The sequence below is a fragment of the Crocodylus porosus genome, unplaced genomic scaffold, assembly GCF_001723895.1.
Source record: "Crocodylus porosus isolate Cpor-Errol unplaced genomic scaffold, CroPor_comp1, whole genome shotgun sequence".
NCBI lineage: Eukaryota > Metazoa > Chordata > Crocodylia > Crocodylidae > Crocodylus > Crocodylus porosus.
This window is the reverse complement of record NW_017728918.1, coordinates 84,422,272-84,449,048: the sequence shown is the minus strand read 5'-3', so window position 1 is coordinate 84,449,048 and position 26,777 is coordinate 84,422,272. Positions and strand designations below refer to the sequence as shown.

General features: G+C 41.2%; 1 protein-coding gene across 1 annotated transcript in view; it reads left to right on the top strand.

Annotated features, from left to right (window-relative positions):
• Positions 1-26,777, top strand: part of PREP (prolyl endopeptidase) — a 173,762-nt gene that overhangs the window by 145,991 nt on the left and 994 nt on the right. The window contains exons 11-14 of the mRNA XM_019537820.1: positions 614-750; positions 12,017-12,111; positions 15,885-16,016; positions 20,808-20,964. Coding sequence (XP_019393365.1) covers positions 614-750; positions 12,017-12,111; positions 15,885-16,016; positions 20,808-20,964 — 521 coding nt within the window. The remainder of the gene's footprint in view (positions 1-613; positions 751-12,016; positions 12,112-15,884; positions 16,017-20,807; positions 20,965-26,777) is intronic.

Genomic DNA, 26,777 nt, shown 5'->3' with positions numbered 1-26,777 from the left:
AAATTATTGAGTAGTGACCTTGTCTTTGGCAGGCTATCCCCGTCTGTTTGATGTAAGCTTATTTCTTTTTCATGCTGCAGCTGCATGATCTCAAGTTTTGGAATGTACTCCTTAAAAGAATCATTTGTCAGCTTCTGATAGCTTCTGCCTGTGTATTCTTTTGCAAGATTACTGAAACAGTTCCCTTGTTGCCTTCTTGTATTTCCCCATATTTTCATTATGCAACCTACAGTCTTTTTCTGGTTGTCTGTGTAGTTTATCATATTCCTTTGTAATATTTTCATGATACCTGTATGGAAGCAGTAGTCAGGGTGAACAGAAATGGCAGGATTTCATCCTTAATAAGATATTTGGTTTCAGTTATTATAAGGTTTTCATCCTCAATGTTATATTGTTACTAGAATTATTAATCAAGTATCAGACCATTTCACATCCCCATGAATCATGATAGCCATTCTCTATTTTTGCAGAATTAAAGTATTAAATGTTAGCAGAGATGCTCCAGTCTATGACTATACCCAGATTTTTTTCCATATACAGCAAAAGCCTAGGAATTATGTGCGATTTCCAAGTTCACAAATAATCACAGCATCTTTCTTCTTTATTATCATAGGTGTTCTACCCTAGCAGAGATGGTACCAAGATCCCAATGTTTATTATCCACAAGAAGGGAATTAAATTGGATGGTTCTCATCCTGCTTTCTTGTATGGCTATGGTGGCTTCAACATATCTATTACACCAAGCTACAGGTAAGCAGCCTATTTTTGACAAACATCTGTTCTTAATACCCTCTTCTAAACTATCTGGTACTTGCCAGGAAAGATAGTGGACTGGCTTATCCACTATATGAAAGGAAAGATAGTGGACTGGCTGGTCACATATTCTAATCCAGCATGGCAGATCACATATTTTTCCACACCTTTACACATAACTAATTAGCTTATAATACTAAAAGAGATGCAGAACATATCTGGTTTGTGTCCTCTTTCAAACATGTTCAGCCATATGGCCTTTACACCAATACCTATGTACTTTTTGTTTTATCTTCTAACAAAAAAAGGCATTTTCTAAGTGCATAGAGGGATGTATGAGAGATGTCCCAGAGATTTGACAGTAGGAAAAACATTTTATAATTGAAAAGTAAAATAAAATATGGTGTGCACTGTAACACAATAAAAATACAAACTACCAATAAAGTATCACAGGGTTTTCTGTGACAGGAAGATAAGAATTGCACACTTAGCTCAGGTTATAAATTCTCCATCAGTAATACTATCCCTAATCTCTTTGGACAATTCTGGGTACGTCAGTTTTGGCTGAGTCTTCAGAGACATCCAAGAAATGTCCCTTTTGGGCTTATAAAGAGCCTTCTGGGTCTCTGACTCTGACTATTTAGCATAAAATGCACAATCTTTGGAGCAGGATCAGAACCCTGCTACCTGTCCCTTAGTCCTTGGGGTACAGCATTATAATCCACACTTTTACTCAGTGAATATCTGTTTTTAATCTGTCTCCAAAGATCTAAGTGTAATCATATTCCATCCTGCTTCAGACCCTAAAAATACATTAACACAAAATATGTGTGAACCCTGCTTCTTCTCAGCACTTCTTTTTTTGAGTTAGTCTTAAGGCTAATATGAAAGCAAGTTACAAAAGTAGGCATATTAATGTTTTTTCAGGGACTTAAGCAAGGTGGAATGGGATAACACTTCAATATTTAAGTGCCATGTACGTGCCTAATAGGTGGAACAGAATCAAACACTAACATCCTTTGAGTCCTTGAAAGAAAAACATGAGATTTAAGTTTAAGTGTACCATACATCTAAGGCCATTGGTAAACTATGGTTCTAAAAAGTATCTTTCCTGTTCAGTCATACAAATATCTGGGTACAGAGTATAGAGAGTAAAGTCGGAATTATACCTCACTGCCAAGATACCCAAGTACCTAAGTCACATGACATTCTACTTCACCTTTCATTAATTCTTTGCATCTAAATTCCTTGCACAGCTACATTTTTGCCCACTGTGACTATTTTTCCCCAGCATTGCTACACAAAAACACATCCAGACAAGCACGGCCATGCAGTATGTGGCACTGCAAATGTGTCCACAGTACCACATACCACACAGTCAGGTGTTCTCTGCGCTGCAAGGGTGTGCTACCCTTGCATGCGCTACTCCAGGGGTTTTTTCTATGTCTTTTTTTTTTTTACCCTTAGATATCCATCCTGCTTCAGACCCCTGGATATCCAGGGTTCAAAAAAACCCACAGGAGAAAAAAAATGGAGCAGCGCATACATGGGCAGTGTGCACCGCTAAAAAGTTGAGCCGAGCCACCTGGACCTGCACTGCGGCTGCCAGCCAGGCTCTGCCTAGCAGAATCTCAGCTGCTGCAGCCCTGGGAGGCCCCCAGGACACCAGGCAAAGCTACTGGGGCTAGCACGGCCTCCCCGACAAAGTGCGTGTGGCACAGGTGTTCCCCAGGGACAAGTAGCTATGGTGCAAGGTATGCTGCTGCTGCTTGTCCCCAGGGAACCAAGTGTCCTCATTCATCTGTATACAACCCAAGTGTCTACCTCCATTAAGGCTGTAATTCAGCATTGCTAGAGGCCACAAGTTTGACACTGAACTTAGTGGGGAGGGTTATGCCCACCATTTTCCTAGTGACCTATTGGCTAGGTTAGGTTAAGAAAAAAAGAAGCAAAGAGTAGGAGGATCCACCCACCTTTTTATATTAACAGTTATTAAGGGACTTGAGCAAGATGGAGTAGAATCACACTTAGGCACTTAAATCCACTTACATGGTGGAATAGAACCTGGTCCTAGATGTCTAGTGGACAAGGTAGAATTTAGCCCTAAGAGGGGAAGTACATGTTTATTTTATGCAAATTAATGTACCATAGATCAGGACCTGTGATTTCAGAACATGACTTCTAATCCATTTCATAGTTTTTGAACCACAAACAGCAAAGCACTTGACCCATTCAGTAATCTTTTAAAACGGAGCCAATGTGTACTTCAATAGAACCTGAACTTTTACAGGCATAGAAATGACATTGTGATTGTCTTACAGCTTTCAGTACAGAGCAAATAGTATTAAACACAAATTCTCTGAGGAAAAAGAAAACAAATGGGATGTACAGAATGAAAGGAAGCTCTGCAGACAGTAAATGTGCAACTTACTAGCACAAAAATAATCTATTAAACTGCTCCCTTAAACTTGCATACACTCTTAAGTTACAGTAACTAGCTTTATGCTACTATTCTTGCATTAAAGTCAGCACATCTCATAAAATCCTTTACTGGCCTTCTTCCATGGGTTACCGTGATTATATACCCAGATAACATTTACAATTTCTCATCTTCGTACAAAATATGTTGAAGAATGATGGACCTCTCTGTATGCATCATGAGATTATCTGAATGCTTTTTACAGCTGTTCCAAAGCTATGTTTTTAATTTCCCATGCATTGTATAAGACAATAATACAACCTAAGTATTTGAAGAAGTTATCCATTCAGATGGGGTTTAACCACTGATTTATCACAGTTCATAGTAGGATGAAGAGGAGAAAGTCACATGGGTGCTGAAGGCCCACTGTCCCATATTAGACTTTAAAAAAGAAAAGTTTACATCTATGTATTTAGATTCTCATAAACTAGAACAAGAACACACATTCAGTTCTCTATACAGGAGAGGCAGGCAAAATTCAGCCCGCGGGCTAGATCCAGCCCACTATGCCATTCTATCCAGCCCGCAGGGCCCCTAAAAAATTTCCTAAATTAATATTTATTTGCTCCCAGCTGCCTGTCAAAGCTAACGGGACCCGGGGGCAGTAGGACCCAAAGGGAGCCCTCAGTGGGCTTGCAGGCTTGAACAACTCAGCCCCACTCACCCCCAGCCAGTCCCCTGATTTCCTGTACCCTGCCCTGCTCCAGCACCATGTGGCTGTGACTCCTGGATACATCACTGGACTGTGGAGCACGGGACCGCACTGGTACAGGGAGGGGGGGGGGTGTTTGTGTGTGCGGGCTCGGGGGCAGAGTGTGTGTGTAAATACAGGCTCAGGGACAGTGTGTGTGTATGCAGACTTGGGGCAGTGTGTGTGTGTGTGTGTGTGCGCGCAGGCTTGGGGGCAAAGCATGTGTGTGTGCATGTTCATAGGGTGAGTCCCACATGCACACCCCACCATACACATGCATCCACTCCCCCCTTGCACTGCTGTAAACAAACCTCACCCACCCTCCCTTCACACACATTGCCCCCACAGACCCCCATACCTACCCACACCCACATGCTCCCTTACTCTACATACCCACACACCCACAGCCCCCCACGATCCTATATCCACCCCCACAATATACAAGAATAAGACTTCATTTGAAGCTATTGTGCAATCACCTCTGTGTGCACCGCACAAACGCATGTAAATCAAGACAAAAATATTTTTTGAAACCAGATTAATGAATGCTGTAAATGTTTGCTTTTTAGAATATAATTTGGTATTTTTCTGGTTTCAAGATGGCAAAACCCCTTGCTGAAAGGAGTACTTCCAGGAGCAAGGGAAGGGACTTCTGGTGGCAAAAATCAGGAGTTAAGGGGTGGGACTTCCTGTCACAAGATGGCAGCTGGGGGGTGGGGGACATGTCAAGGGGCGGGGCTACCCATGCAGCGCTCAACAGCTTGCCAAGACTCAGTAAGTGGCCCTCCACTCAAAATAATTGCCCACCCCTGCTATACAGTCTTGACAGTTATTTTAAAAGCCTGCTAAGTATACAGAGAGACCCATCAATTTCTCCAAGCAAATTAAATGGTTGGTCATATGCAAGTATAATGGAATTTAACTGACTTGTACACAATAATCAACAGAGTCTCACAGTATACCTACCATCTCTTCCCGCCGTTGTGGTCTTGTGGGCAAGGACAAAAAGAGAAGTCAAGTCCTGTATTCTGAATAAACAGAAGCAGTTACAGACTGGAGGAAAAATGAGTTCCAAAGACCACTGAGAAAGCTCTTCCTCCAGCCATGGCAAATCAGCACAGATGCATTTGCTAACTACTGCTCCAGCTGCTTGTTACACAGAAAGAGGCTTGTAGACTCCCACTTATTTATGGGGTTTTTTTGTTTATGGAGAGAGAATGAAAACAGATAAGGAGACCTGGGCTGGGGTACTTGGAGCATAACATTTATGGAGGTGATAGCTACCCTCACTAAAAACATGAGTCAGTTCAGCTTCAATATAGGCTATGTAAGCTTATGCATCTCTGATTCAGTTAGTTAATAAGGTGCATCTCTGCCCTGCCTTGTATTGCCTGCGTGGTAATACAGGTTTCCCTCACTTTGTTGTACATGTGTTCCTGGAAAATGGCACAAAACTTGAATTTGCATAAAGGGAACCCACTTTATAATGTGACAAATAAGGATATGTTCCAAGACCTCAACTGTACTGACTGACCCCCAGACCCATTTCTACCACTTTTACAAGACAATTTTGGTACTCACTAACAGCAGACAGTGCACACAAGCACAGGGTGGTGGTGAATGTTACCATAATGGGGATGGCAACTACAGAAACATGTTTCAGGCAACAAGTACAGATCCACACAGGAGACTACATTTTGGTGTGCATCATTTCCACAATGCACTGCACAAAGCAGCTGACTGCGGGTTTCCACTACACCAATTGCATGAGAGTGAATTCACCTCGCATATAACGAATTTTTGGTCTAAAAAGGGTCATCACATAAGAGCAAATTCACACATATAGAACCCACATAAAGCAAGGGAAACCTGAACATGGTACATGCGTCATAGCTTTGAATGGGTCATTCAGAACCCAGTTCCAAAGACTTTCTAATGTTAATTACTGTTTATTTAAATTCAGTAATCCCTAGAAACTCCCATCAAAGAAAGTCCTTTTAGAGTAAGCATTGTACAAGAACTAACAAAGAAAATAATCAGAGTGCAATAGCAAGATAAGACATAAGCAGGGTTTGGGGGTAAAACTGCAATTTAAAAAAAAATTAGCAAAAACAGTAGAACTCTCAGCTTACTGCTTCCCTGAGGCAACTTGAAATTCTAGCACTTCATAGTCTAAAGCACATACTAAATTGAAACTGAATTGCTGGAAAAATTCATCACAGCTCAGCCAGTTTATTATTTCTAGTGTAATAATAGTGCATTTGCTTGGAAACAGGATGGGCAAGGTAGTTAAGGTAAAAACACCTCATTTTATGTGAACTTGGTGCTCCTGTAAACTGTTGCAAATCCAAGGCATTTCAGTTTCATTTCTTTTAATTCTAGTGATACTAGTCTCTCTTTTTCCTCTGTTCAGTTAACTAAAATGTCCCCAACCTAATGTTTTGTTAGCCTAAGCAGTTGGCCAAATCTGGGGTCTTGTAGGTTTCTTTCCATTTGGATGGGAAATTTGTGATGTAGGTCAGTTAAGTTCATAATATCATCATGTTTTATTATGTATATATACAAAAATATGCATGCAAAGTCTTTTTTCCTTGATTGCAGTAGAGACAAACAGGAGCAACCAGTTTTCCTACTGAGAAAATTCCAAGTGTGCTACTCCAGCAGATTTGTACCCAAACAGCTCCATGTCTGTGCTCGCTTTCAGTTTTGGCTGACTCAGCTCCTCCAAGTCATGAGGTGCAATTGATATCTCAGGCAATATGTTTGTCACCAGGGATTATTCCATTATTCCATGATTTAGCAGTGCTGTGGCCACTTGCCCTGTTAGCAGTCTCCCTTTTCTGCAGCTGTTTTTATTACATCAAGGTCCTTGATCACACCTTCCACTGAACCCAGTTGCTGAGGTCTCTGATTAACTCTGGATCCATGAGCATCCTTCTCCAAGCTGATTTTTTCTGTTTGCTACTTGAATCTCTACATTTTTCAACTACTTGCATGAGGCCAGATTTACATTAGCTTTATGTTGCTTAACTGGGTATTCTGCTGACAAAGTGCACTTGATGGAGGTGTATCATTAACTGCATTTTTACTGACATAGCTTATTCGTGTCATAGGAATTGGAATAATCTATGCCACCAAGGGCACAGTTTTGCCAGCATAACTGTATTTACACAAGAAGCTGCTCCTGGCACAGCTGTGTGTGTCAGACATTGCACCTGACCAATGCTGGCCAAAGTTTACAGTATGGTCCTGCCTTCATTTTTGTTTTCGATTGGGATGGTTTTTTTAATAGAATGCTTTTACCATAGTTCTTACATTGCAAATTTCTGTGACCTTGTCTGTACCTTTAAAAAAAGAAATTTGGCACTTAGGAGCCTAACTGCTCAGCCCTGCAGTCACTGCTTTAAATTTGTCACTTGTGTTCTGCCAACAGCATAGCTGTGACAGCCCAGGGCTGACTGTGAGCTGCAAAACTCACCTGAGCATCTGGATAAATATTCAGATAGTTTGCCAAGTCAGAGCTCAGTGTTGCTATGGCTATATTGCCAATAGTAGTCGAGCTACCTAATGTAAAGCTAGCCCAGAGAGGCTCCACTAGTTGCAGAAGCTGCAGTGTAGACCTGTCCTAAATCCTACTGACCTTCTATGAAACTTGAGTCTGAGCCATTTTTGAAAATGGAACTTACAGATTATTGGATAGGTGGGGGGGTGTACATCGGACTAGATGATCTGCTCAGGTCCCTTCCGACCCTACAAACTACGAAACTATGAAACACACCTATAAATGCTTTTTTCCTAACCAGTGTAGAACAAAGCCAGCTCTGCCACATGGTTGAAGTGGTTATTTCCCCAAACAATCTGTTCCCCACCTCACATACAGTGGAAAACTTTGATCTGTTTTAATGTTCTTTGGTACCGCACACTCCTTATGGGCAATTATTTCCCCAAAATTTTGTAAAAATGGAACTACAGCTATAAGTTGGGACTGCTGCTCACTACATTTAAGAGGAGCTACAGTTGCAAAGGAAGAGTTCAGGAAAGTAGATCCAGAAATAAATACAAGGAAAATCATGGCTGCAGACCAAATTATTTAGTTACTTACAATAGTTCTTTATTTTTCAGTACAATCATGAATTTTTTATGTGTCCCTGGACTAAGCAGCTGGATTTAATACTAATTCTAGTCTAATACACACTACAGATCTATCATTAATTATACAGTGCACACACAGTAAGTGCAATACCACTAGCTAAAAAGTGCAGTAAAATTGATGGAATTCACAGTATTGGTTTGACCATGCTTCTGGGAAAATATTATTGGAAACCCATCAGTATTGCCTCAGAGTCTGCAAACCACCCTGCAGGATCCAACATGTTTTACTTGATTGCTCTGTATGTGCCTTTCTAGATACCATCAAAGCAGTTTATAATGGATATAACACATAATTTGTTTGTACAAGCTACTTTACACTTACATTCCAGTTCCTCCTATAGGGCCTGATTCTACTAGGCCTTTATACAACAGAAAGTGGAGGAAGGATATAAAGAAGTACACTCCCTCGCATGGCCTATACAAGGGTCAGAGAGAGTAGCAGTTGCTTCATTTCTGTACTGCTCCAGAGGCCCACTCCTCCCCTCTTTTCCCATGGAGGAGTAAGGAGGAGCCAAATCCATGGCTGCTTGCTTTTCTTCCCACTCCTCACACCTTGCATGGGAGAGAGAGTGCAAAGTTTGTCCGTCAAAGAAACAGAGTACAGGCATGAATTGCCTACACATCTAAGAATTATGGGAAGCATTTTAGCCCCCTAGTGTTCCTTATTATGGACTATGCCTCTATAGCATAACCTTTCACCTGAGGGGTAAACGCAGTGAAATTTTTCTGTATACCTGCTTAAGTGAAAAGTGATCTTGGAAGACGTTATACTTCTGAAACAATTAACATGTTAATTGTACCATAAATAATACCCTGGCAATGAATGGCACAACAAAATGAGAAATCAGTAACATTAGGAGTATTTTTGTGGCTGGTTTCCATTGTGCCTTAAATTGAACATATTGCAAAATAAAGCTCCATCATGTAACTTAATGCTGGCTGCATGGCAGGGCTTTAAGCTTACCAACTGGCGTGGGGACAGCCCTGGTCTCCACCCAAGGTCCGCAGTGTCGGCAGTTGGGGATAGAGAAGTCATGGGCCTTCTATGCTTTTGCAGGTTGATAGTCATGTGGTTCAACCCTGTGTAGGACTGTACTACACAGTTTTCAGCTGCTGATAAACATGCTGATAAGCTCCCTGTATAGGCGTGTAGTTAATGAATTTTATCCCACATTCCAAAAAAATAGCACATCCTGCCATGTGCATGTGGCATGGTGCGGGGCAAGCAATTTTGGGGATCCAAGATGAAATTTGTCATATCCTGATCGTTCAATTAAATTACCATCTGTTAGGAGCCTTAGGAATCTAAATACTATTGAAAATAGGCTTGTTTACACAGACAAGCCAACTAAAATAAGTTCCTGTGTGTATGCTTATTCCAGAGTTATTGTACAGTAAGTATTCCAATCAGTGGCCCAAGATACCAAGCTCTCAGACTCTTAAATCACTGTATCACTTTTGAAAATTTAAATCAACATGGCTGATCTGTTACAGGATTCCATTGTTTATGTATTTTTGAGAAGAGATGAACTCCCAGTATGTATTTGCATTATACACAAATATACCAGTAGTTAAGTATATACAATTCTTTGGGTAGCAGAGGTCTTTTTTGTGCTTTATTATTTTTGTTTCTCAATATGCTACTTAGGTGGTGATTCCATGCTCATTGTGTTCTGTCCAATAATTAGTCTCTTTAAAATTCAAAAATAGCCAGGCAGGTGTGTTTCGGTACGCAGGTCTCTCCTTTAATACTATTAAATAGAAGGAGTGAAAAGTAATGCAGTAAGTCTGGAAGCTCTTCTTGTGAAGACAATTAACCAAAATGTGATTAACCTACCATCAGGATACTCTACTTCAACCATGTATCAGCCTGCAAAAAATTAAACTTCCTGCAGTTTAGCAAAATTATGCTCTCTGATCCATTATTTTGTGTGTGTCTGGAATATAAAACTAGACTGGCACATCTCAAAGACCTAAAGAGATATATGTTCCTCAGTGAAGGGTTTGAAAATTGATTTTCCAGAAGCAAATTCATACTGCCTTGAGCAAGCAGATTGCTAGAGATAACTAACCTATATGGAGGATTTTTCCTGTGGTGGATTATACAACTACAGGATCCTCTTTTAGCAGTTCCCCATCTTTGAATGTTTTGCTGAAAAGCTTATCCCTAGTATGGACTGTATGAGAGAAGTTATCTACAGCTGATAAATGTTTTGAGAACTATGAAAGTTTTACCCACTTGGTTATTATGGATATATGGACACCCTGTAGCATCACAATTTTCCTAGAAATTAACAAAATTATTGGGTAGGCAACTTCGTAAGAACAACTGTGCTTCATTAGGAAGCATTTGCCATCAAACATACAAGAAATGATGTTTCAGCAGTATTTCTAGTCCTAGCTAGAAGTGGCATAAAGACCCAATCCTTACTTATGTCAGTCAGTAGGGCTAACTCATTTATATAAAGATTATTCACAGGAGACAGGCTTTAAAGTAAATTTTAAAAATTAAGCTAATTGAGGAGAGCAATCTGAGTGGAGATAAATTTCCGCATTTTATCCTTCTCATTGTTTTATCCGTGATTTTCCATCTGAAGTCCCTCCTACATTAAGCTACTACCTGAATTGTTCAGAAACCTTCTTTCTTCCTTAATTGTTAAACATAATTTAAGTGACTTTAATCTTGTTTTGAAAAAAGAAATTAATGACTTGGTTGCTTTTGTAATTAGATATCAAGATCTTTGTATATTACATCAGCTCTCATCCATGTTCAAAAAGGTAATAAGAGATCAGACACTGAAACCTGAAGTTATAGTGATCTCTTTTATAGTTTTATTATTGTTAGCAGTGTAACCAGCAAGCAAACAAAAATGCTGTGGCAGGAATTCTAATGCATAATACTAGTACAAAGGTATGATTTAAGTACAGTGTGTCTTTGCAAACACAGTCTTGTAACTGTCAGTGGCAAATTATATTACATACAAACGTAGCACCTGCTCAAAGACTTCTACAATTCCTCAGTAAAGGCCTTAATTTTTTTTTTTTTTGCTCTTGTTCATTAATTGAATCCCTAAGATAAACTTATCCTTGACCTCTTCCTTGAAGAATCAGACATAATGAAGGAGGTATTTTAAAAGATTGGCATGGACGGGCAGGTCCCTTTATACCGCACAGCCTCACTTCACAAGCTGAAGAGCTGGCAAACAGTCAAGGAGCAGACATCTTACTGTTGGACCTGTACTTACAGATCGACACACCATAGTCCCCCAAAAAGCAGCTTTGCTTCCTTTCCATGCATTGATGAGAGTATAACGCGCATGATCAGAGGTTAGGAAAACAGATCTTACGATGACAGGCTGAGAGCCATGGGACTCTTTAGCCTGGAAAAGCGCAGGCTCAGGGGTGATCTGATGGCCACCTATAAGTTTATCGGGGTGACCACCAGGATCTGGGGGAATGTTTGTTCACCAGAGCGCCCCAAGGGATGACGAGGTCGAACGGTCACAAACTCCTGCAAGACCGTTTCAGGCTGGACATAAGGAAGAATTTCTTTACTGTCCGAGCCCCCAAGGTCTGAAACAGTCTGCCAGTGGAGGTGGTTCAAGCACCTACATTGAACACCTTCAAGAGTAAATTGGATGCTTATCTTGCTGGGATCCTATGACCCCAGCTGACTTCCTGCCCTTTGGGCAGGGGGCTGGACTCGATGATCTCCTGAGGTCCCTTCCAGCCCTAATGTCTATGAAATATCTAAATGTCTATGAAATAACACCATTGGGATGAACCTTCCTACTCAGGTTTGCAAAAATGAAGGATTTAACCTGTCATGTTGTCGCATACATTCCTTCTTATACACCAGGTTCACTGAGCATCCATTTGTTGGGATGGGGACGTTAGTGGTAAGATAAGATAATCTTCTACGACCTTGTTGTGTTTTTCAGTGTATCAAGGCTTATTTTTGTGAGACATTTGGGTGGTGTTCTAACTGTGGCCAACATCAGAGGAGGTGGTGAATATGGAGAGACCTGGCACAAAGGTAAATTATTTTAACTAAAGGGGCAATATTGTAGCTTGTACTTTCCCTGCTCCCCTCTCCCTCTCTTCACCACTCCCTATTACTGCTTCTATGTTATTGAGATCTGGAAGTTGAAACCTTTGTCAAACGAACTGAAATTAAATCAAATATATTTATTACTCCCATATCCCCTTGAGCTTCTAACTCTTGCAGTTAGAGTGCTTTCATTGTCACGTCCCACTTGCACATACAATTTTACAACATTTCCAAGAAAATAATTGCCATTTTTACAAAATAAGATCAATTTTCTGGATTTCATGCAGTTTCTTATTGATCGAACTGTAGTTGTTATCGTGACCCCTTCAATGTTTTGAGCATCCTAAACAGCATCCAGTACTGCCCCTGCCTTTGGATGTCTAAGCACATTTCTGGGCTGCAGATCCTGTGTCAAGCAAACCCTTTTGAGAGTTGGAACCCATAATTTTATTGCCTGTGTCCCAGGTTCCTGTACTTACTCTTTGGAGTCACCCTGAAATGCGCTCTTTCCAAGAATCACATCAAAGATGAGAGCATTTCTATGTAACAGGGGTCAGCAACATACAGCTCACAGATCCATTGGATCTGGCCTACAACCACACCAGAAGGCTTTTCATCTGCTACCACCTGTGGGACAGATGCAAGGAGCTGTGCGTGTATTGTGTGCGATTCTTCCTGTTTCCCACTCCCCACCTATGGGTGCAGCTTCCAGCCAATGGGGAAATGAACCAGGACTGGGTAGTAGGGGCAGGGAGAAGTGGCAGCAGTGCAGATGCAGCTTGTAGCTGCCCAGCCCTGGCGCAGCTCCCCTCCAACTGAAATCTGCGCTCACTCCCCAGTCAGGGAATGGGGAGCTGGGAAAAGAAGCGCTGATGTGGGTCCCAGCTGCCCAGCCCTGGCATGGACGCAGGCAGCACCCCCTCACTACTGACACTGCCAAAGCCACTCAGCATACAGTGGACTAGAGCTGGGTTGTTTTAGTCTGTGACTCAAAGGGGATTGCCAGCCCCTGCTATATAACTCTTCAGATAGATGCAAGCAGAAAGACATGTATAGTTCAGCAGTGCATAATGTTTCTAAATACACCGTGTTGTTGACTTTTAAGACAAACTACAAGAGACTGCAGATCACTACAATATGTCCGATTCCCTGAATACAGTGGGCCTTGATCTGCCTAACACTTTTTAAAGAGCCCTGACTCTTTATGACCTTTTCTTTTCCAACCTCATTGTGTGCTGTAGCACACAACACTACAAAAACCTTCTCATCTTATATTTCCTGCCAGTGTTTCCTGTCTCTCTCTGCAAAGTTTTTCTCTTTTAGTCCTTTCTAAATTAAACTGGGGTCACCTCTGTCCTTTGTCTTGTGGTAATTCTCTTGCCTCTTTTAGAATATAGGAAAGACCTGGCTTTTTCACTCTCAGTCACCATCTCAGGATATCTGTTGCTAATCTAAGCAGCTCTTGAAGTTCAGTACTGTACTTTCTGTTATCCAGTGAAATGCTGGATTGTTTGTCAGCAAAGTGAATATATAAGATACTGCAGATTTCATTGGGACTACTAAATAATAACTTCATATTAGCCTAAATGTATTTGCCAAATCATCACAGTTCAGTATTTCTCTTGCATCTTTTTCTGTTGTAACTGTCTTGTCTCATGTCTTGGTGTCCAGTTAAAGATGTAATATTTTCATAACAAGAAACCACATGTGCTCATCTGTTTGTGATATTATTACACAAAACAGAGTATTCTTCAGTAATTTAAATTTGGCAATTTGTTTTTTAATGAGGTTTTAATAAAATTTCTCTTAATATAAAAATACTTCTCTAGCCTTCTATTTCCTGTTTAATTTAATTTCAGCTCAAGTCTGTTATCTTAGTTACATAGTTAGAGACATATCTGGTCTTTGTTAATTTCAGAGACAGCTATTGGCGAAGGCTATTTGCTTAGGTCTAACTGCATGAGTAAGATCCAGACCTTGTGTCAGACAGGAATTATGCAGCACTCTGAGGAAAGAAGACGTGGGATGTCTTCATATGCAGAAGTCTCGTTTGGTGGTCTTTTCCGTGGTCTGAATAATGTATTCATAAAAAACATACATTTTAACAAATCCCTGACCTTTACTACTGTAGAGCTGTATGAGTAACTTTACAAGACTAGGGCATAGCTTTGCTATAAGGACAACATTTGATTCCTAGTTCCCACCTAAATACAATTCTGAATTAGTGCTTTTTTACCAAAGAACGTATCATGTTATGTATAGGATACATTTCTGAAAGTTTTATACAACCTGTGTTCAGAATTCTAATCTTATAAAAGCCTAAGTCTGTCTGTCTGTCTGTAAGGCTTTATTTGCACTGTGATTGGCTAATGGAAACAGCAAGTCAGAGTGCTCCAAGCATGGGGGAGTGCTGCCATGATTCTGAAAGCGCACTGAGGACCTCACTGAGGATGGGGGAGCTGAGGCCAGCGGTGCTGCTCCCCCACTTCACTCCCTGCAAGAGGCAGAACAACGGCAGCATGGGTCATTAGGTGGTGGCACTCCATCCCAGACCCCTCCCTCCCTGCCCCACGTCATTCTTGACAGGCATTTGGCTAATATATTTATAATCTCATATCAGATGTAATTTTACTTTCAGCTCTGAATTCTAGCATTAATGTCATAAGGCCTGAGGGACACACAACACATTTACAGCCATATAAACAAGGGGTTTATATTTCCCAATCTTATGTTGAATTAGTCCAGAAACAGTAACAACAGACTGCTGTTAACCAGTGCTGAGTAACACTACACTGGTGAACATGTTGTGCGTCTGCAACTTACTCTGTGGTAGGCTGCTATGTCTGCTTAATTCAGACAAGCTACTACTGGCTCCCCTGCCATTTAGTGGCAAGATATAGTATGAGTTACCAAAGAATAATCTGCTCAAGACAGCAATGTTCATAAATTTACTAAAATGACATAGGTTTACACCAGTGTAAGTGTTCCATGTATGTAGTTCATAGTTTGGGAAATAATAATTTCTATTTCAAATTTTTTAAGAAGTTTGCAGAGCCAGATTACCTACCAAGGGTTTTTTGCCTTGAGAACTAGAATCTCTTGCATGCTATGTTCCCTCTTCCTTTTTTTTAAGATGAATTTCCCATTCTTAAAATTTTATCTAATGACTGTAGCACATCCAATTGAACATTTCAGTTTCAAAATTAGAACTATTAATAATGATGCCAAACTGAGGTCTAGATTCGAAGTTACATTTCTGCTAGAGCTGTAGGTCATCATATTTGAGAACAAATGAATTACCAGTCATGTGTTTGGTGTCCAGTAAATATTAATGTTTACTTCTGTCAACAGTAAGCTACTTTGAAGCTGTATTGTTTAAAAAAACCATCACTGAATGTAATGCTGTTAAAGTTCCATTAAGACAAACCTCAAGTGTAGATGTATATGGTCGTGTTGTATAAAATTTGCAGTAGAAAGCTTTTAGCTGGACGCTGGTTAGGAGCATTACCTGTTGATCGATCTACAGCATAGGTATGTATTATTCAGAGTTTCTGAAAGCATTAGAATTATTGGCAAAACCATCTTATGATTTCTCTGTTGAAAGAGTTCTTCCTTTTCTCTTTCTCAGCTGCATCAGTTATTAAATTATTCATGAAACTGGAATTCATCCTAAATATTTCTGCATACACGTGTTTCTGAATAAGTAATGTCAAGTGTGTTTTATAAAATTAACTGATTTGTTTTTCCTTGCGCATTAGGTGGTATCCTGGCCAACAAGCAAAATTGCTTTGATGATTTTCAGTGTGCTGCAGAATATCTTATCAAAGAAGGCTATACATCTCCAAAGAAGCTGACTATTAATGGAGGTTCAAATGGGGGTCTTTTAGTAGGTAAGAACTGCTAGTGTATTAACTATTATGTTGCTGTTGCAACATGTATCTGAGTGTAAAATGAACACAGGAAATTGTTGTGCTATTAGAACCTAGCAGCCTGTGACAGCATAAATGTACAACAAGTAATTACATTCCATATCAGACATCAGTCTGCTTTTATGAAATATTTGAATTATTTGGACTTCGGCAAACATCCATGGTTGAGAGCCACACAGATCATTCTTCCTGTGTGTTTGACCGCCATGCATAGACACTATGAAGTTTGGTGAAAAATAGCAGGAAACTTTCCAAAAACATTTTTTTTCCAGCTTTTTCTCCATGTTAAATCTGATTATTGGAAAAAAAAAAAAATTGAAAATCGAGAACATTCAGCTAGCTCTACCAGGAATAACAGCATTATTAGAGCAGGGCAACAGGGGCAACCACCCCAAGCACCAACAGGGTTGGGAGGTGAAAAGAAAATGGCACTTGCTGCAGCCATGCAATTGTAATCATGACAGAAGTGGGAGCCAGAAGTTTCTGCTGCCTGTGTGTGCAGCAGCCACCCTGGGCACCATGCCACATTGTTATACTACTGATTAGGAATCCTGACCTTTACTAGTAATCATGATCTGAAGTATGTTCCATAACACTTGGGGCATTTGGCCACAAGTTCTGCATAATTCATTTCCAAACCCTCAGTTAACCATGTCCATAAACCCACATTCTACAGGCCCATGGAAAGAATTGTCTCAACCTTCCCATTGTGCCTTGATAAATCAAATAAATAAATAAATATGGTTTCTTTCTACACACAGATGCACACAAAGTAGAAGCAGTTAGGCTGATCTGCTGCATTTAAGGCTTTTGTGTATGGATAAATAACTGCAGCACCTGGCCTTTTAGGCTAAGAATAGATGTTGCATTTGTCCCTGGATAAGTTTTGCCTGTGTTTGTCCTGGAACAAGCACACCTTGCATTCAGTGTGTGTACATACCACCTTTCTAATTGGGGTTTAGTGAGTGGCTGAATGCACTGCTGCCTTTCTGCTGTTGATTCAGTGGTGCCATCCTGGTATATCTGTATACCCTGACCTTGGGTGCAGTCTCGGTGCACCTCTGAGACACACTCCCAGAGTGTTCTTATACTTTTAGGGTTGCCTGTCTACCCCAAATCCCTCTCTGCCCTCTGCCACTTGACTACTGGGAAATAGCTGAGATATGCCAGGCACCAGCTCCTTGGCCTTTGACATAGCCTGACCTTCCTCATTCAGGCCTTGCCAGCTCTTAGCAGAGGGGATTTTGCCAACTAGATGGATCATACCCTCATCCAGTCATGCACTCAGAAAAGATGGATCTCCTCCCCTGTAGAGAAGGCCTGTCTTCGTGGCCAAATGCTCTGGAATCACCCTTAACACTGAGAGTAAAAGAGTTAAAAAGACAACAAAGGATTCATTATAAAAATAAGAGCAAAGATAAAAAATCAGTAACCATATATTGAGATACAGACAGAGATATAAGAATAAACAGAAGAAGATATCAGAATAACTTGCTCTTACCCTACACCTTAAATCCAGGGATGCAGGTCCTGCCCAGTACTGTGGATGGAAAGCAGCTTCTTCCACTGACCACTCTGCCAAGGCCTCCTGCAATTTGTCCTGCCCACTTGCTTTTTAGCCTGTGGCTGAGGGACTCCAGTCACATCTGAACCCAAGAAAACTAAGGACAAAACCATGCTTTTGTGGCAGGTTTAAGTACAGTTGCTTATCAAGCTATTCACATGTGCCGCCTCTTAGATTCTTTAGGGTCCCGCACAATATATATCACTTCCTGTCCCCCTGCCTCCCCCAGAGGTGCAGGTATATAGTGCAGAAATCTTTCCTAACCTAATTAAAACCAGGAGAATGTGTGTGTCTTTTGAGACATGAGGAATACTAATGCCATATGCTGTCTTTCTTCCCTCAGTTGTTTGAATAGGCAGGTGTTTCTCTTATGGACCCTTCTTTTAAAATGTACATTCATCATTGTCTGGGAGGGCCAGGTTCCTGTGCCTCAGAGCACATGTACAAGGAAGATGAGTAAAGGGGCCATGTCAGATGTTAATTCTCAGAGATTACCTTTTCTGAGTGTGGACAGGTGAGGAAAACACTGCCTCACTTGGCTAAAATATAAAGATGTATCAAAAATACATTTACCATATTTATTTGAAATTAAGATCTGCACCCCCCCCCATAATTAGATACTATAGGTGGAATGTTTATAAATTTGTTATAATTTTCCATGTATAAAATCTAATGATTGAAGGGCTGTCTTTGATTCATCTTCCCCACTGCTGCAGGGGGGCAGGCAGTGAGGGCAGCAGGTGCTGTGGAGAGGTCAAGCAGCATGTCCCCTGCTTGTGTCTGCTCCCCTGCCTGTCCCCTCCACTGCCTTGGGTCCCCCTTTATCCCCTTGCTCCTTCCCTCCCCACCCCCTGCTTCCCTTCTCCCTTTACCCTGCTTCTTTCCCTCCCTCTCCTCCTGCTGCCCCCTCCCCCCTTAACCTCGCTCTGCATTGGCAAGCACCATCCATAGCTGCACCCTGGGGCACTGTGCGTGTCCCCTGCTCAGCCACCACAGATATGGAGGATGCTTGCCAGGCTGCAACATGTGGATGGATCCTGGCAGCACAGAGCAAACGTGGGGTGGGAGTGAGAGAGGGATTATAGATTAGATAAAATCGCTAAAATTAGACAGATTGAAGTGGTTGCAAATACAGAAGAGTTCATTAGACATGTGCATTGAACACCTATTTAAGAACTCAGTTATACATTGAAGCGCAATGCAAAATTTCAGGTTTTCAATATTAGTTTGTTTAACTGAACCTTATTGAACAACTAGTTAATTAACTATAATTCTGTGAACATTTAACTTGGAAGGCTACAAATCAAAGCTATTTTACTTTGATTTTTTTTCTTTGTAAAGAACAACTAGGGTTTGTCTTTCATTGGGTAGAATCAAACAGCTCTGCTTTCATTATTCCTTTATTTTGAAACTTATAATCTTTCTTTAGAGAAGAAACCTTGCTACCTGCAGGGTTTCAAAATAGATATTCATGACATAAAAGAGCTACAATTTGCAACTAATATTTAAGGTGTAAGGGTCCGGTGCCACATTTCCTTGGTCTACATTCACTGAAGAGAAAACAAGATAAGACTGTTGGCATTCCACCAGAACAGTATTTCCTTTTAGTTGAATTACTAGATGATTCAAAATAAGACAGAGCTATAGTTACTGGCTCATTAAACTGCAAAACATGATTCCCCTGTCCTGCAGAGCATAAAGTAAAGGCTTAGCTGAGCAACACAGCCATGGGTTGAAAAGTCCTCCTTTGCACAAAGAAGAATCCTACAGTTGTGTTGGTTTACAGGAAGTTGTAATCTTTGATTTCTGCCTGAAAATTCTAGAATCTGTCAGGAAAGAAGTAAGATTCTGGAGTGAGAGGTAAAACTTACAGAAGAAGCTGTTGTATCTAATACCAGTTAGCTCCAGGACTTAGTTAGGTTTACTAGTAGAAGTGGGACAACTGTTATCTTTTTAATAAACCTCCTATAGTAAAAGGAAGATTGAAAATATAATTATAGAAGCAAAACACAACCATTCTCTTAGCTGTATTTGTAAAAATGGGCTTTTCCCTTTGTGATTATAGCAGTAAATCTGGAATGAAGATTTATCAGAACTCTTTGCACTATATCTGAAAAACAAAAAATAATTAGCTTCATGTAGTAACTAAAGGATCTTAATGGAAAAGTTTCAGTTATGAAGAGCAATAAATGCCAGTTTTTATCCTTAATGTTAATTTATTCTTGCTGCCAATGGTATCAGAAGCTTGGAGAATGCCACACTTTAATTCAGCACCCCAGTATAATGTGCCAATAACACTGTAGGTTCCTAAACAGTAAATTTTTTTATTAAATCCAGTTGTTCATCACTAATTGCACTTCTTCTCCTCTTCCTACTCCTCAGTCTGTAGCCTTAGCGGAGTCCTTGTTGGTGCATGATTTCTATATATGTACTTAGGGCAGTAGGTGTTCTGTAGCCTGGAAGTTTCCTCCACATTCGCATATAGTTTTTGCTTCATTAGAGTATCTTCACAGTTGCATGTTAACTTTAGTCTTACCACCCCTTTTCAAGAAGCAGTTCAAGCTTCTTTTATTTGGCCAATCAAGCTCTGCTCCTGCAGGGAGATGTTTGGCACCTTGATATTCATCCCAACTCCCTCCTGGGTTCCTTTAGTCATGGTTGCTACATTTTTATTCATGTGGCTGTTGGTGTTCCAGCTAGTGGCTATGTTGTAAAAAGGAAATTTTTCCATGATTTTAATCTCCTGGGAGCTGCAATATGGCTTTGTAGTAGGTGCCTCTTGTCTTTGATCTGCCAAGTGCATTCTAATTATACTCCTGGGCTGGGATTTTCCAAAGACAGTCATTTCAGTGAGCACCTGTCTCCTTTACACTTCTTTTAAAATCCTGTTGTCTGTTTAAAGCTTCCAGTTGCTTTGCCTTAAATAAAAGAATCAGTTCATTGCCTCTCAAAGCTGTTTTTAAGTCAGTTTGACTTTCTATACACTGCTTTTCTTTGACTTCAGAGAGTGTATTATACTCAAAGTTTGGATTTCAGACACTGTAGAGGAGTATTTATTTATTTTAAAAAGAACTGTTTTAACTGGACTTCTTTACATAATACAGTATTGAGTCAGATGTCTGTGGATGGTATGTCTTTACTTGTTTTCTGTGTTTATATATTAGTAACTTATTTTCCTTGTTTTGAAGCTGCTTGTGCTAATCAACGCCCTGACCTGTTCGGTTGCATTATTGCTCAAGTTGGAGTAATGGATATGCTTAAGTTCCACAAATACACCATTGGTCATGCCTGGACAACTGATTATGGCTGTTCTGACTGTAAAGAACAGTTTGAATGGCTGTACAAGTAAGTATTTTTGTGCTTTTAATAAACTCTCTCAGGGGTGTCAAACGTACCCCACACTTCCTTGGTTGGAATCAGACCTAGAGGTTCCACGTGGGCTGAATCTGAGCACTGGTGACAGCTGCTGTGGGGGTTAATGCTGTTGTCTCTCACACATTGCCAACTGAGCTCTCCTCCTGCCCCTGAATTTTCTGCCCCTTTACAAGCCCCATGAGCCATACAGCACTGCTTCATGGGGTGGATCTGCCTGCAGGCCAGCAGTTTGACACCTCTGAACTAATTGTTCTGTAGCTGATTAGTGAGCCAAATCTTTAAAATATCAGTCACTAGGTATTACACAAATTATTTTACCCTCTCCTATGTAGGCTGGCTACTGCTGTATGGCAGAGTTATTTCATTAAAAGAACGCCACAGAAAGTGAAATTCCAAATGTGTAGTTTTATTAACAGATTTATGTCTCCCCACTCTTCAGAAAAACTACCGTAGAAGTAATAAGCTATATTTTCAATGACAGTTTTCGATTAACAGTTGCATACCCCAGGAGGTATGTGTTTTAATAATGAATACTTTTTTGGTAGATTGTCAGAGCATAATACTCTCACAAGTGAACAGCTAAACAAATCGTGTTTTTAATGAAACAGGAGAGATGATTGCTTTTCTAAATTGTATTCTTGCCTATAAATGGGGTTTAGTTACATAAATTGAATGGGACTAGGCAACAACAAGGCATTAATTCAGGTATTAACTTCTTGCAGATTCTGTATATTCAAAGAGCTGCTTTCCCCCTCCCCTTCAGATGTTGCAAATGGCTAAGGGATAATAGTGAGCCTGTTAGAGTACATGGTATCAACCTCTCTGTGCTACTTTGCTAATTCTTTTTTTTTCTCTAACAATGACAATTAACAGTAAAAGACGATTCCTCATTAGGCAATTATAAGATTTAACATTAAGGTATCTAGGTGCTAATAACCTGTCCAGCAGATTCTGAAGGTAGGTAATCTAAATTGCATTTCTGAGCTCAAGTGTTTATTGAAAGTATTATAGGGTTCTGTTGAGCTCCAGTACGCTGACGATGCTGTAGTTTGTGCTCTGTGGCGGGGCACTGTTTGTGCCTGCCACTTTAAGGGCTGAGCCAAATAGCCAGCAGGTGCTTGATTGCAGTGGCCATTTTAGAACTCTGGCCGCCTATATAAACAGAGCAGTTCACTGTTGGCAGTCCAGGCAGAAACATTGCCTGGCTGCAAGGCTGTATGCAACATCCTGGAGGTAAGGGCAGAAGCTTAAGAGGATGGTTTGGAGGCTCCTGGTCTTGGGCATGACCTAAAACTGCACCCTGCCGGGAGTGGGTGGCCTGGTGGGGCTCCCAGTGGTGCAGGAGCCCCCAGCAAATACCAGGCCAGTTACCACCCACCATTGATTTGGATGAGGGGGTGAAGAGCTTACTGGCAAAGTTCACACATGACACCAAGTTATGGGGAAGCACGGTCGTGCTTGAAGATAGGTTACAGATACAGGCAAATCTAGACAGGCTAGCAAGTTGGGTAAGTCAGAACCGTATGAAGTTCAACATCGATAAATGTGAAGTGCTCCACCTGGGGACAGACAATTCCATGTACACTTACAGGCTTGGCAACACCAGCCTAACCAGCACTGCGAATAAAAGAGACCTGGGGGTATTAATAGACCACAGCATGAATATGAGCCGACAGTGCAACTCTGCTGCCAGCAGGGCAAATAATACTCTGGCATGCATCGATCAGTGCATCTCCAGCAAAACCAAGGAGGTGATTCTTCTGCTCTGCTCGGTGCTGGTGAGACCCCAACTGTAATACTGCATCCAGTTCTGGGTGCTGCACTTTAACAAGGATGTGGTACAACTTGAGAGAGTCCAGAGAAGGGCCACCCATATGATTAGAGGCTTGCATGGAAAGCCATACGAGGAAAGGCTGAGGGACCTTGGACTCTTCAGCTTGAAAAAGAGAAGGCTGAGGGGGACTTGGCAGCATCAGGGAAGTACATCAGGGGATCGGTGAACAACTGTTCACCAGGGCACCAATGGGGAGAACAAGGAGTAATGGCCACAAACTCTTGGAAGACCATTTCAGGCTTACTGCTAGGAAAAACTTCTTCACAGCTACAGTGTCCAGACTGGAATAATCTCCCTTCAGAGGTGGCGCAATCACCTACCCTGGAAATCTTCAGGAGGAGACTGGATAGTCATCTTGCTGGGGTCACCTGACCCCACCTGTCTTTCCTGCCTGGTGCAGTGGGCTGGACCCAATGATCTTCTGAGGTCCCTTCCAGCCTTATAATCTATGAATCTAAAACAGTCCCCAGCTCCGGTAATCCAGACTCTGGAGAATGTTGAGTATTTCCTGTACCTCGGAAGCCATCTCTTGCAGAGGGCTGACATCAACAAAGAAATTCAACATGGCCTTAAATGTGAAAGTGCAGTATTTGGACATCTGAAGAAATAGGTGTTTAAAGATCATGACATCAGATCTGAAACCGAGCTCATGGTTTATCAAGCAGTCGTGATCCTCACCTTGCTGCATGGAGCTGAGTCATGGACCGTGTACAGGAGATGTCTAAAGTTGTTGGAGAAGTACCGTCAACACTGCCTACAGAAGATTTTCCGAATTCAGTAAGAAGAGAGACGCACCAACGTTAGCAAGCAAACTCCACAAGTATTGAGGCGGTGCAACACGGATGTCAACTCATGGGAGAGTATTGCTCAGAACTGCCCCAAATGGAGGAAGAGTCTGCTGCAAGTATCTCAGAACTTTGAAACCTCACAACAATAGGTGAAAAAGTGGGAGTAGCAGAAACAGCATGGTGCAAACCAAATAAAAATCCAGTGCAACCCATCCAACACAGAAACACATGTCCAAGTTGCCATAGATTCTGTCGATCCCAGATAGGCCTCATCAGCCATTTGTGGACAGACAGATAAGACAATCATCCTCGACTGCAAGGGATTGCTGGAGAAGAAGAAAGGGCTCCTTTGGTAGTAGTGGTAATAATAATGATCCATAGTGCAAATATTCTCTGACAGGATGGACCTTTTGTAAGCAATTTGTCCCTGCCTTATGTAGTTTAGGCTTATATACATTGATCTTATTTATTCCAAGGCATTTTACAGTAACTTAGCAGGCAAGATGCATAACAGATTTTAAAGTTTATCTTTGAATTTTACTGAGATGGTTTTTTCCCCAGAAAGCTAACTGTTATCAGTATGATGCAAATATATGCCAGGTGTGTATGTGAGGACTTGCTTGTACATTTGTAAATTCAGATACAGCTAAGAAACAAAAACAAGCCAAAAAGTCATGATGAAAACTAGATCACTGAAATCAAATGAGTCCCAAGACTGTTTGATCTTCTTTGCTGCTGAGCTGATGGACAGGAATAAAGAAAAGAAAAGGAAGAAGAAGGCAAATCCTTTTTCACTTTGTTTTGCGAGGGGCATATTGTTATAAAAGGGTAAGCTGTTATATATGTGCCCACTGCAGACCTAACAAAATGCTAATAGGTCTGTGAGAAGTCATCTCATCGATATCACTGTGAAATGTTAATAACTTTTTCATCTGACATGGTAGCTGTAGCTGCGGTATTGTTATTTGGTATTTGTAGCTGTAATCTATCAGGCAATTGGCAATCCCTAAGAAAACACAACAAGATACTAAATTATACTATGTAATGGTGATTGTACATTATCACTGTGGGCATGATACACTTTACACATACAGCCCTTTGTTGTCCAGTATTGTCCAAGATAATATTTAGTCCTGTGACTTCTGCAATATAGTTCCTTCAGGTAACCTCAGAGGGTGCCTGTACATGTGCAGTGAGGCTGCTCTGGCACGCTGTAATTAACTGAGTCAGCTGGAGTGTGGCAATTACTGCACTCCAGCAGACTACAGCATCACATGCATCAATGTCCCCATGCTGAGAAATGGTGGCAGAGGTGCTTGAACTAAAGCTTGTTTAACATACCCTCCCGCCCCCGGCCGCCCATGCATAACACCCTTAAGTGCTACAAGACCAATTGAAAATAAAGGATTTTAAGAGGCCATGAGATTACATATGCAAGTATTATCAATCAGTCCTAAAATAAGCAAATTTCAACTTAACTTATTTTTAATTTCACACTTGAAATCATATAAGACACAAATACCTCATGCTCCCTGTTGTCTTCCTCTGTATTTGCCAACATTAAAAACAGGGGAATTAGTATTGTATTCACATGTTTTAAAATAAGGAGTGTAACTCTCCTTCTATAGATTTGGCTTAATAAATGCATATTAAAAAAAACTGGTTTACTTTGTTTCTTAATATCATGCATAACATCGTAACATGAAGAAATAATGGTATTTTTTTAATAAAAAAAAATATTTCTGTAGAAATATATGGTGTCTAGTACGAATGAAACAAATTACCAAAAACCACTCATTCTCTTACTGGGAGCTACATATTCATTCTCACCAAAAAAAAGCACCCTTGAAGGGATTCATCCCATTGGTGGGAAAACCTTGAAGTTTTCCCCACAGGGTTTCATGCACAGTGTTTCCTCAAGGCCAGTGTGAGTTTGGAAGGAGTCTAAAAGAGCCAAACTTCCTAACCTCATGACCTTCAAAGTAGGAACTGTCCACATGGAAAACTCAACTGCCCAACCACCTTCGTTAATTGGCTGATTTGCCCCAACCCCCCCGTATTACAGCTCTGAGTCATCCCAACTCCTATTTTACAGCAGCCATACTATCATGGAGTGAACTGTTCACCTAAGCTTTAAATTTCTGGGAACATATGAGCATTGTTGCCAGTAACTGATAGCTCGATGTCTGTGTAAGAGTATATGTACCTCTGAAAAGGAGGGAGTAAATAAGTGCTTCTGTAGGATTGGGAGCCAGGAAAAAACGTTGTCCTATTTTAAATGTCCCTAAATGATAAAGAAGTATGTCTAGATAGAGCAATTTTAAATTAAACAAATGAGAAACTGAAATCCTGAGATCATCATACCATGCCCCGGAGGTAGTGAAGTCTAAGGATGGTATCATACCACAGAGGTAGTGAAGTCTAAGGATGTGGTAGTCATGGGGGACCTGAACTTCCTGGACATCTGCTGGGAAGAGCAGTCAGCCAGGTCTGACCGCTCACGTAGGTTCTTAGCCAGAATACAGGATCTCCATCTAACCCAGGTGGTGCACAGCCCCACCAGGGGAGACACCTTGTTGGACCTCATGCTGGCCACGGGAGATGACCTGGTGAGGGGGCTGCGGGTGCTCGACCACCTGGGCGACAGTGATCATCGCCTGCTGGAATTCACCATCCAGCGCAAGGTGGCAGCAAAGGCCTGCAGCAAGGCAGCAACCCTAGATTTCAGAAGGGCAAACTTCACCGAGCTAACTAGAATAGTCAGGGATGCACTGAGGTCCCAGAGGGGAGGGGAGCCAGGTATCCAAGGAGAGTGGTCGCTCCTCAAGGAGACGATCCTCCAAGCCCAAAGAGAGGTAATCCCAATGAGGATCAAAGGGAGCAGGAGGGCACACAAGCCCCCATGGCTCACCAAAAGCATCCGGGAATGTCTCCTAGCTAAAAGGGAGGCATACACCCAGTGGAAAAGAGGGGATATCACCAGGGATGACGATACTGCAGTTGCTCAGGGATGAAGGGGGGCAGTCAGGAAGGCCAAGGCAGAGATGGAACTGGAACTAGCTTCCTGGATTAAGGACAATAACAAGTCCTTTTTTAAATACATAGGGGGTAAAAAGAAGGTTCCGGGTAATGTGGGGCCCCTGCAGGACACGTTAGGAAAT